The 12265-nt window shown below is 39.9% G+C and overlaps 1 protein-coding gene across 1 annotated transcript; it reads left to right on the top strand.

The window, feature by feature from the left end:
- Positions 1–2970: 2970 nt before the first annotated feature.
- LOC310927322 (uncharacterized protein) lies at positions 2971–10687 on the top strand (the record flags this gene model as incomplete). The annotated part of the gene is made up of 4 exons (XM_083889616.1): positions 2971–3633; positions 4758–4920; positions 5733–9331; positions 9455–10687. 4 exons carry the CDS (start codon positions 2971–2973, stop codon positions 10685–10687), a joined length of 5658 nt encoding a protein of 1885 aa, XP_083745742.1.
- Between the last annotated feature and the right edge of the window lie 1578 nt (positions 10688–12265).

Genomic DNA, 12265 nt, shown 5'->3' with positions numbered 1-12265 from the left:
TTAATTCTTTGAATGTATTATTCATGGAGTCCTTGTTGTTACTCTGGCTTTTGATTAGGGCATGGCTGTGACCTTTGCGTAACAGGATCTAGGTCATGATGATGGCACATGCTGTTGATCCTGTGCTGCATTTGTGTGGCACTGTCTGACTTGCTAATTTAGATCTTGCTAATCCAAACAGATCACCATGTGACAATACCACCTGTAGTAGCCGTTTGTCAAACAAATAATAATTTCAAATCAAACTTCAAATTATACAAATCAAAAGGCCCCTGTTGCACCATGGGTTGTGGTGTACGGAAGGGAAAAACATAATGTCCAAACAAAGTTCCAATTTAAACGAAAATGTGGTTTATTTAACCAAAAAGACGAGCAAGCAAAAGAACAAAGAACATTCTTGTGTTTCTCCCGTTTCCGGTAAAAAACATTTTCCCACCAAGGTGCATGCTGGTCCCTTACCGACAGCCTACCTATATGACTTCAGGTGCCCTGCTATGTGCCCAAATGAAACAAAACACAAATAATAGACAAGAAACACTTAAACTTAACAAATAATAAACTAGAATACTAATAGAAATGTAATCATAATAAAATCAAATAAATAAGAATAATAAACTAAGAATAATCAAAACTAAATACTCACTAAACAAAATACTAAACTAAACAGCACTAAATACTAACAATAAATAAATAGCTCCAACACCACCTATTGATTGAAGGTTAGGCGATCATAGTAAATGTTTGGTTTATTCCGCAAAAAGGTAAAAAAAAATACTACACTATCCTGTTGGTCTCAGGTCAAATAATGTACCAAAATCCATATTTATTTTCAACACTTTACAAAAAGAAGTAGTGTTGTGGAAAATTGAATTTGCTGCTGGTGAAGTATGAAATAGAGAACTTTTGCCGACCAACAAGGTTTTATTTTCATTGCAAGGAAAAGGTCAATCTTCACAGGAGTGATCCTTGCTGGAGAAAGACCCAGAGCAAAGTGAACACTCCACATTTATGCCTGAGCAGCTCCGCCTTCGTATTCCTCCAATAGACAAAAACTCTACCTTCAGATGGTGCTTTCACACCTCTTTGTCTACTGTAGGCATCAGAGCTGGCTCCCTGCTGGTGTGCCGGGAAGGTGCAGGCTAGACACAATACACACAACACCCCATTATGTAATCAGATCCTCAGCCAAGAACACAAAAAGTTATTTCTTACTCCTCTGCACCCTACAAACCTTAGGTTCTTCTCATCTGGAGACACTGCAGAGAATTAAAAACTATGATAATATTTCTTACCATTAACATGCAGCACAAAAACACAACAAGCACAAATACTGATATACTGCATTTTGAAATACCTGCTGTGAGGTAAAAGTGCACTCTAAAGAACTTATTCTGTCACATGATGTCAGCAAGGGTGTAAAATCTTTAACCTAATCCCTATTAGGCCAAGACGTTTCAAATCAGATTATGCAGGCTGCCTGCAAATTAGAAATAGTCCAAGCCACCTGTGGTATCAGTATGGAGCAGTAACGTTGTAATATAATTTGACCTATAGGATTTATTTACATAGGAACCTTCACCAAACCTTTCCTCATTCACTGATTAATTCTGGTGCTCACTAATCCTAATCATTTTTATTTTAATCTTTCAGTCATTCACTCGTCTTTGGATGAACTCTCTCCAAAGATGAGGAGAGAAGACAAGAAAAACTAGTGACTCATGAGGCAGAGATTCATTTTCAAATTATTTTTTCTTAATTTTTAGTATGCTTTCCTATAATGTCCATGAGCATTGACCCAAATAAATCAGCAGAACAAACAATGGTGTCAACCCTGAAGAAAAACATCAAGCCAACAATTAAAACAAATCTCATAATGATACATTTGTATTCTGCCGCAGTGCAAATACTCTGTTTGAGCTGTATGTGTTGCCTCGTGTTGATATGCTGATTAAGTGTGAGCAAAGATTAAGCAAATTGGCCGTGATGTTGTAGGTCCCAAAATAGCCCTGGACTGCCGCTGAGAGGCTTTGACCGGTGCTCAGAGGAAAAACGGATATACACTTTCTGTTGTTTTAATCATTAGAATTAAGAGAAATGTGATCATTTAAGGTAAGGTTTTTTTTACTTGACAACTTGATTTACTTGTTTGCTTCCCCGTCAGTTATTTTTAACATTACCTACAGGGGGTAATTTGTCTACTTAGGTGTGAACGGCCTTTGTCAAGGACTGTTTGGACTTGGTGTTCAGTTCACACTGATGTAAATGGGCAACAATACTGTGCATGTTATATTTGAATTTACTGATATTATGCAACTATATTGTTACATTATTGCTTCAATGCGTTCAATGTACAAAAGAACAGATAAAATATTCCATGTGAAATTTGTATGCATAACAGCTTGAGTATATGTAACTGTATTCAATCTGCAGTTGTTTCGGCAATATGATGTATTTTCTATTTTCTACCATGACACTGCTTCTTCAGTAAAACTTTTTTTGTGTAGCAGATTTAGACATGTTTCAATCATGACAGAGGAAAATGAATATTGATCATCAGTAAATGTGTTGTTTTGATCGTTGATTCTCTATTTTGAGATTATGATGGAAAAACTATGCAAAACTTATCAAAACCTTGACATTTGCATCAATGTGTTTTTCAAAGCATCATGATAAGGGGAAATAGGAGGAAACAACAGCATAGTGAGGATAGCTTGTTTGGGTCAGGATTTTTGATGCCGATTTATTATTTCATTTTATTTTTTAAATGTATACAGTTTTTGAAACAGGCAGTTGTGTTCATGAATACACAGCGATACATTTTGAAAGCTGAGTCAGGGGATTTTTATTTTTTCTACAATTGATACTGTAAACAGTGAATAGTAAAGGAGTTTCGGCATTGGAAGAATAATTGCTTATCTGAACAGCAGTAACTTCTCTCTATTTTTTTCTTTCTAGCCTCCTCCACACAAAATGAGCAACACACCCATCCAGGACCCAGCTGCACAGGGACTGTCCTCTGGCAGTGGGCGGACATTACCCAGCCGACCATTACAGCTAATGTCTGATTCCTCAGCTTCAAAACGACTATGTTTTTACAAAAGTGGTGATTATAAATTCAGTGGGTATCACATGGTCATCAGTGGCCGCACCTTCAAAACATTTGATGCTCTGCTTGACGCTTTATCCAAGAAAGTGCCTCTGCCATTTGGAGTAAGGACCATTACCACACCTCGAGGGATCCACCTGGTTAAAGGCCTGGATGACTTACACGATGGAGGAGCTTATGTGTGTTCTGATCAGAGACGAGCGAAGCCATTAAACTTGAATGAAGTGAACCGTCAGCAGATACCGTGGAATACTACCAGACCCCACAGTGCAAGGCGGCAGAGACGTCTTCATCTCAGTCAGTTTGGCAGAAGGAACAATGTCACCAACAAGTCAACAAAGCTCCACAAAAGGGTGGCAGTACGGACACCAAAGAGATTTATGGTCATTAAAAATAAGGACCCCGCTATTAAATGCACAATAGTGTTGCACAGAAGAACGGCACCAACTTTTGACGCTTTGCTGGATTACCTCTCTGAGATCCTGCAGTTCCCAGTCCTGAAACTTTTCTCCACTGATGGCAGAAGAGTGAGTGTTTGGAGAACTGAATAAGAGAATGATGGTTAAGGTTACCTTAATGATGTCTAATAAAGTCTTTGTATGTGTAAATATAGACATAGTAAACCTAAATCTATATATGAGTGGGGTCAAACCGAACAACATTTTTTTTTCTTTCTAGTTTTTCTAGAGTTGAACAGAGTAGGCCTATGTGAGCGGAATCTTATTATTAAACAAAATATACTGTCCAGATTTTTACCGGCTGCTTCTTAAAGCTCAATAAACTACTCTCTGGGAAGGGCGATCAGAGCACGTATGCACGCTCAATAACTGCTAGAAAGTTCTACATATACATAAAAGATGACTGGATTGTTCAAAGTTGCTGTGTCTTAGTAAATACAGTTAAAAAGAGAGGACACTTCACCTCCACAGAACAAGTGCTGGATAAATAATAATATCCCAAGGCAATAATATAACCTTCAACGTATTTTCCATCCCTTTCTCCTTCTTAAAAAATAAACAAATATTGTTGACCAAAATCCCAACAACCTTTTAGCATTTTTAGAGAAATAAGATCAATTTGGGTACACTCAAATTGGTTCTGACTGACACCATGGTGTGTGAATCCATGGCCTCTCAGTAATTGTCCTCAATTAAACTCTGTACGGCTAAATATAGTGTGTCTGGGTGACACAAATAAGACATAATCTTTAAATATTCAGCTAAAAAACACAAGGACAGACAGATTGATTTTTGTCTTTCAAAATGATTATGGCAAGAACATAATGGACTCCATTACCAATGTCTTTTCCCCCAAAATTGACCTTGCTTCTTAAGCAAGAATAAGAGAAACCTTTACTACTGCCCGTTGAAGACAGACAAGTTGTGTCTGTCTTCAATGGGCAGTAGTTAATGTGAGCCCATAGCAGAACAATACTGAAATTATAGAATGTATCCTCTTTAAAAGGAACTCATATGATCTGTGATTTCGAGACCATATTATTTTAATAATTCAGTGAGTAGCAACTTTTCCATGCACCTTCATAATCGGTCAGTTAGTGCCAGATATTCCAGATGTTTCCATTTCAGAGACAACTAGACTTGATCCCTTGACTTTGACTTCCTCGTAAAACTTGCTTATCCTCTTGTTTCAGGTTGACGGTCTTGCTGCACTTATCCTCTGCTCCGGTGTTGTTGTGGCAGCCGGCAATGAGCCATTCAGATTAGGAAATTACGGTTTTCACAGAAGCAGTCAGATGGCACAAGTCATGCACATGGAAACTTTGGAGACGACGTCTATGTTGCAGCCCAGAGCTCGTAAGTTTTAAGGTGTTCTATGTCTAAACTGTCTAGAAATATTCATGAAACAGACATATTTTTTAAAAGGTTGCTTTCTTGCTAAAACTAAGACATTATTGATAACATGACTGAGTATGGTGTCAGACCAATTAGCACATTTTACTATTAGGAGTAAGCTAACGTAGCTGTCTCCAATAGTTCCTGCACCCCTAAATCTCACTAATATCTTATATCTTGATATGTACAAACGCTGAACAGTTAAAGGTGGCATATGTAAGAATGTGTCCAAAAACGGTCACTACATTCAAATTCAAAATACCGAGGTCTTTAAGGTTTCGTTTTTTGACATAACTGGCAAAAAACCCGTGGTTGCTCGGCAGCTGAGACTCTACTGACTGCAATGATTGGTAGATGGCGGTAGGTGGCGCCACATGCCAAAACATGATTTCAAAACATAAACATGATTTGCAGTCTGCAAAATGTTTTTTTTAATGCCAATATTTGGCTGTACTGTTGTTGTTGGTGAGTTCAGTTTGTTATATGAACATTATTATTGAGTCTCTGTGACATATTAGGAGGATTTTATGGCCAGTTGCTTTAGATTTATTACATAATGCACCTTTAAAATAAAATGTTGCGTTGTGATGGTGACGTGACTTTCTTTGAATTTGTACAAAGCATTAGTCCTTATGCTAAGCTAACTGAATATGTTATTAACAGACATGCTAGTGGTATGAATCTTCTCATCTAATCCTAATTGTTTTCCCTTTTCTTCATTCCCCACTTCTTTTACAAACACCGGTATTTCCATTAAACCACTTCAGCCAAAGAGAACAACAAAGCTTTCTCAAGTAGAAAAGGCATAAGAAAATTCTCCTTATCATCAGAACAATATATTGTCCACCAGATAAACAGGTCTCAAAATGGAGTCTTGAACAGTCACCTGCATCACCACAACGGATCATCTGAAACGGAAGTCAATCAGCGCCACACATCCATCGAAACATGTGGAACTGGCAGAGTAGAAAATGAGCATCATAGTTGCATATTACCTCATGAAGATGACATTGAAAAGTCCTTCTGTGTGAATCAAGATGGCAGTATGACTGTAGAAATGAAAGTGCATCTGACTATTAAAGAGGAGGAGATGCTCCACTGGACGACCACTCTCAGCCGTGCTAGCCTTAGCAAGAGGACAGCTCATGCCTCCGTTACAGATTCAGTAAACAGCTGCCCTGACTCAAACAATTCTTTTGCCAAAACCTCTTCTTGTATCAGTGAGGATGTCACTAAAGAAGAGAACCATCCCACTGGATCTGGAAAGGGTGTGTGCTTCAACAAGGAGCAAGTATATGACGACGACACTTCAAAGGCTTTGAGAAAAGTAAAATCAAGTATCAAACGTGCTCCTACACCAGGCCCTCGCCAAGTTCGGAAGAAGGCTTTTGTAGAGAGTGTGAAGATGGTGACAGAGTCAAGGGTCAAAGAGAGCAGCCTGGGACACTATTCTTACATGGAGAGGACACCTGATGGTGAGACAACTGAAGGATATTGTGTTGTCAGACACAGCAGCAGCAGCAGCAGCAGAAGCAACCGACCAATCCCAAATCCTCGGAAAATGGCAACTGCAGGAGCAACTAACGAAGGCTCCCACTCCTCCATCAGGTCATCAGGAGTCGCTGAGGTCCTTCAGATAGACAATAACAGGATGGAGGTGACAAAAACTGTGATGTGTATATATGAGAGTCAAGGCTGCTGTGAAAACTATTTTGCAAATCAGGAACGTAGCATAAATGGTGTGCCTTTGCATGGTCCAACCACTGCACCAGATAACAAACCCTCGTCTGAGACAAGACCACATTCATCTAGCAATGATATAGACTTTAGCAGGCAGCCATCCACTGCTGACTCACTACAGAGACTGAAAGGGGAGATGTTATCACTGTCATCAGAGCCAATATATTCAACACATGAGATTACAAACAATCCGTCTACACTAAATGATAATGAGACTACAACAGCAACTAACACTCAAATTGAGGGGACAGTAAAAAAAGCCAAAACACCTCAAAGTGGGAAGAATAAAAAGGTGACTAAACATGCTGGGAATGACACACATGCAACTTCCAAAAATCCATCTACTGATAAACTCAACAACAATGTTAGTGTAGGGAAAAAGAGTTTGAGTTCATCAGAAAGTGCCAAAAGTAAAAAAGAGAAGAAAATAGAAAAGTCCCAGTCAAAGAAATCAATTAAAAATGAAAATACACCCAAGAAAGACTCAGCCTTGCTGGGAAATACTGAAAAAGCAAAAAGTACCCTATCTAAGAGACAAAGCACGGATACAGTGGCTGCTAAATATAATGGTCACAACGTAAATACTCCAACAGGAAGGCCTCAAATGAAAAAGAACATATCAGGCATTTTACAACCTAAAAGAACATTTCTGACAGGCAACAAAACAGTTAGTAAACCTCGATCTGTGACGGAAAAGAGAACGCTGTCACCTAAAAAACCTTCTGAGTTAAACGACAGCGTTTCAATGCCTTCCCTAAATCCTACACCCTCTGAAATTCACCAGTATGTTGAAGACTGGTTGGAAAATGTCAGCCAAGACCATGTGCCATACACAGAGGCCGTCCCAGGTGAATCAGAGCCTCCGTCAAAGGTTGTGTTTCAGGTAGGAGATGATTCTGAATCCGATGAAAAGAATGAAAGTCAAATTGGTTTCACCAAACATTACCCTCTTTCTGGTGATGCTGTACACAAATCAGTTCCTCTTCATCATGAGGGGCCAGAAACATCCAACCATGAGAAGTCTGATAGCATTGCTGATTTCTCAACAGTGGCTTCAGTGTTTGGCTCGTCATTCAAAGCATTTATGTCATTCTTGTCTGCGCTGATTCTGAGAGATAACTTGAAAGAGTCTGTTCTGGAAGATGATAACCAATCAAGAAGCAGCTCAGAGGCCATGCTAATGATGCAATCCCTGCTGAAGATTTCTGCCATTGAAGACAAGGAACAGCAAAAAGCATGTTTGACTGAATTGCAAAGCAGAGCATCTTCTCACTTTACCAAATGTTGGAAGGATTTCCAGATTTTAAGGGAAAGGCTTGAAAGTGGGCCACTTTCTCCTGAAGTTTCAGAATCCAAGTTTGCTCTGGAGGTTGTCTCAGAAGGAGGTGCCATATTTGAGGATCAATACCTAAGTATTGATGAGCTGATGGAGGAGCTGAATATGCCGAAAGACCTCAGAGCAGAAATGTATTCAACAATTCAACAAGCTAAAAGCTTCTATCTGATGGAGGAGCGCACCTCAGTAGAAATTGAAACAAACCAGACAGACTCTGTGCCCAGTGCTGATGGAGCAAAATCAGCAGAACCTGCCGATACCTCTGTAGAGAACATGACAGAAGACATTCAGGAAACAGGCCCTGATGTTATCCTGGATGTTACACAACATGGGTCAGAAGCAGATGAAGATCAGATAGAGGAGGTAGATGAGCAGGGGGAGGGGGAGAAGGCAGGAGAGGATGGAGACAAGGAGACAAATGAAGGTGAAGAGCTAGAAAACATGGAAAAGGAAAGGGAGGAAGAGGAGGGGACAGTAGAGGCAAATGATGAGGTGCAAAATGACAGTGAAGGAGAAAAAGGTGATGAAGAACATGTTGAGGAAATGAAGGGAGGGACAGAGGAGGAGATGACAGATGAGGAGGGGGAGGAGTTAGAAGGGAGGAAAGGAGTGGTGGGGACAGATGAGAGAGAGGATGCTGAAAAGACAGAGGAGGGAGAGGAAGGGACGGATAAAGTCAGAGAAAAGACAGATGTGGGTGACATTTTTGAGGAAGGTGCCAATGATGAAAACCAAGTGGATGAGACAGAAGATGAAACGGATAAATTAGTCGAGAAGACATGTAAAAAAGTTATTGAAGAGCAGGAGATAGAAAATAATGAGGGGAAGGAAGAAGAGGTGGAGGAGGTTAATATAATGACAGATGTTGATGATGAGGAGGAGGAGTTAGAAAACAATGATAGCATGGAGGAGAAAAAGGAAGTGGATGCAGTTACAGATGAGGAAGAAGCAGAGAAAGAGGAGTTAGAAAATATATTTGGAGACAAAGAGGTTGTGGAGGGAGAAATGGATGTGGTTAATGAGCAAGGGAATGAGGAAAGGGATACAATGGAGCTGGATTGTGAGGAAAATGATGAGGAGGAAGAGGAGGATGGTGAAGCTGAGGTTGTAAATACAAGGGTGGTCAAAGATGAGCAAGAGGAAGAAGACAATAATATAAAAGGACCCAAGGAAATAGAACAGTGTTCAGAGGAACAATTTGAAGCAAATGAAGTGGAGAAGTTAGAAAATGAAGAAGATATGAAAGTAGAGCAGACATTGGCTAAAGAGGAGATGGAAGATGATGATGAAAACCAGGTACAAAAAAAAGAATCTTTATTTAAAAGTAAAGAAAAAGGAAATGTCACTGGCGAATACAGTTCTGATGATGATTATGATGATGATACCGAATCACCAGCCCAAATTTCCTCTGGGGGGCAGTGTGAGCACGCTAAACATAGAGCAACAAACAAAGAATTTGAAACAGATGAAGAAGGGCAGCGTGATGAGGAAAGAAACATCAGCCTACTACAACCAGTTGAAATATCTCAGGAATTACTTGACTTTGTGAACTTGGCTCTTCAGTCCTCTTCACTTATATGCACATATGATGCTTGGGGCAACATCCGACTAGAGCCAGATAATGCTCGAGGTGTTCAAACTAAAAAAACAAAAATTATTCCAAATAGTAGAAAGGACAGTTTGTACGGCTCAAAATGTCTCCCAAGCCCTAGTACCTCTGATTTATCTGATTACAGACCAGAAACCTCAGCGAGTGGTGGATATAAAACTCAGGATTCTGTAGATATTGTCACAGACAGTGGTGAAGAGGCTTCAATGAGACAGCCTTCAGTCTACAGAGATGAGAACAACGGAGAAACAAATGACGAACGAGCTACGTCCAAGCTGTCTCTTGGAGGTGATGCAGAATGCTTGCAAAGTTCCCAATTACAAAGTGCCGAGTGTTTCTCTTCTCCTGACTCGGGCACGCAAGTCTCAAAGGAGGATCGGTCTTATTTTAGTGGTGAGACCTCATTAAAAGCAGACATTGAAGATGTCCCAGAGGCCACACAGTGTCATTCCTTCACCTCAGAAAAGGACATAACTGATGGGGTTTTGATTGATCGAGGGAGGTGGCTGCTGAAGGAGAACCACCTCATAAGACGATCTCCGCCATTCTCCCAGGGAATGTACGACGATGAGGATACTACGGATACAGATCAGGAGACAAATAGCGAGGATTCACAGACTCATTGTAAAACCCAGCAAAACCCTCTAGTAGCCATATCCTCATCAGACCTCGAGGAGATGTCAAAGCCTCAAACTCCAAAGTGCAACTACTTCATCATGCCACATGGGAGTGATTCAGACCCCTTTTTAGACAATTCCAGTATCCTCAGTGGGAAGAAGCAAACAATCAGTGTCAAAGGAAGAGACTTCAGGGTGTCACCTACTATTGATACCAACAAAACCTGGCCAAATAAAAGTGGAAGTCTGTCTTCATTTGCATCTGTTGACTTTAAAATGCCTGATGGGAAAGTGCACCCTGAGGGCGAATCCTCAGCTGTAGCACAGCCGAGACAGGCATCTAGTGGAGGACGCCGCGTACTGCAAGCACAAGACTCCGGGGACACTCTGCATGTGAGATGTGGACAATATTGTCCCATACTATGAGAAAAAAAAACAGCATTGTTTGCCATATAAATATCCATATTATTATTATCTTATTGCAACTCAACATCAAATGTCACAGGAACCATCAAATAATCTTAAACACAATCTTCTTGTCAGGCCCGACAGACTAACAGACCTGTGCCTCCATTTTAATCTGTCAGTATAGTTTTAAAAAATTAGTTAGAAACAAGTCTATATTTTTTACCATTTCAGTGATCGGTGTATCTAGCAATGTTATCTATCACCACAAATGCTTTAATTTCATATATTGCAGTACATCCAATAAAAAATGACATATCTGTTGAATAAAGCAAATTTTTTTACATTACATTTTATTGTTTGTTCATTTCTTCCTGAATTACGTTAATCGACTTTCTCTTACAGTATGAATGTCCACAAGTTCACAAAGTTCTTCTAAACCTGACAGTGATACACTAATATGACAATGAGACAGTGTTAAAAAAAAAGGAAGCGAGTTTCAGCTCATTGTTGAGTGGTCCAGCCATGTTCTTTAGTTTCATGCTAAAACTCTATAAATGCTCTGAAAAACATTGCTGAAGAAGCATTGTATGGGATTTATTTTATGATCAAAGACAAAATAGAATTTCAATAGAATATTAATGTATATCCACTGTTCAATATCATATTTCATCAGTAAGAAAGAAACTAAGAAACTAATCCCACACAGGTGAATTACGTTAGGTCGAGAATCAAGAGGGAAGACAGGACAGGAAGGTACACAAGGAAATACTACTATTAAATAATGCAAACAAGGATCAGTCCAAACAGTATGGAGTAATCTAGGGGTCATGAGAATAAATAGCTTATCTGAGATTTCTCTTCACGAGCCTGTCTCTCTCTCTTCCACTCATCTTAAGGCAGGAGATGGCAAGTCATCTGCAGCTGTCAGTCGTCCTTCATGATGCTCCCCGATGCTGTCAGGCATATGCAAGTGACACTTTGTGATGTGATGGCCTCTGACAGACTGGCTAGAAATACTGTGAGTGTGACCAGAGGACATTACATCCTTGGTATATGACTGACCGAATCACAGCAGGTGTTAATCTGCTCCATAATGATTGATAGGGAGAATTTTAATGTTTTGCAAGTTGCACTTGTTGATTTCCTGTGGTGATTTAATGCAAGGGGGGGGGAAAACATTCCCTCAAGTGGAAGCTCAAAGTAGAGAGTGAGGGGGGTGTTTCCCACATCCCTGTCCCTGGTCCAATCCCTCCCTGCAGACACACACACATTCACAGAGAGACACAAAGGAAAGAGTGAGACAAAGAGTGTGAGAGAGCCACGGTGACCTTTCTGGATAACTTCCAAGGGTTTTGTCAGTTGCTATGGTGACTTGAAAAATAGCCCATGCAGTTTAATTCGTGTGTTTGTTACCATGGCTGAAAGGCTGAAAGCTTCAGCCCCTGAAATGAAAGAAACACCCGTCCACTAAAAGAGTAAAGTGCGCTTATGCGTTCGGAAAGAGAAGATTCCTGGGGGGCACAAGCAGGAAGAGGTATATCAAGACGTACGTCTTTATAAAAAGTACTACAGAATAAAACAGTTATAAAGTAACAA

Source organism: Microchirus variegatus (genome assembly GCF_963457635.1).
Source record: "Microchirus variegatus genome assembly, chromosome: 5".
In the NCBI taxonomy this organism is placed as follows: domain Eukaryota; kingdom Metazoa; phylum Chordata; class Actinopteri; order Pleuronectiformes; family Soleidae; genus Microchirus; species Microchirus variegatus.
Note: the sequence above shows the minus strand (reverse complement) of the source record. Positions and strands in the feature narration are given on the sequence as shown.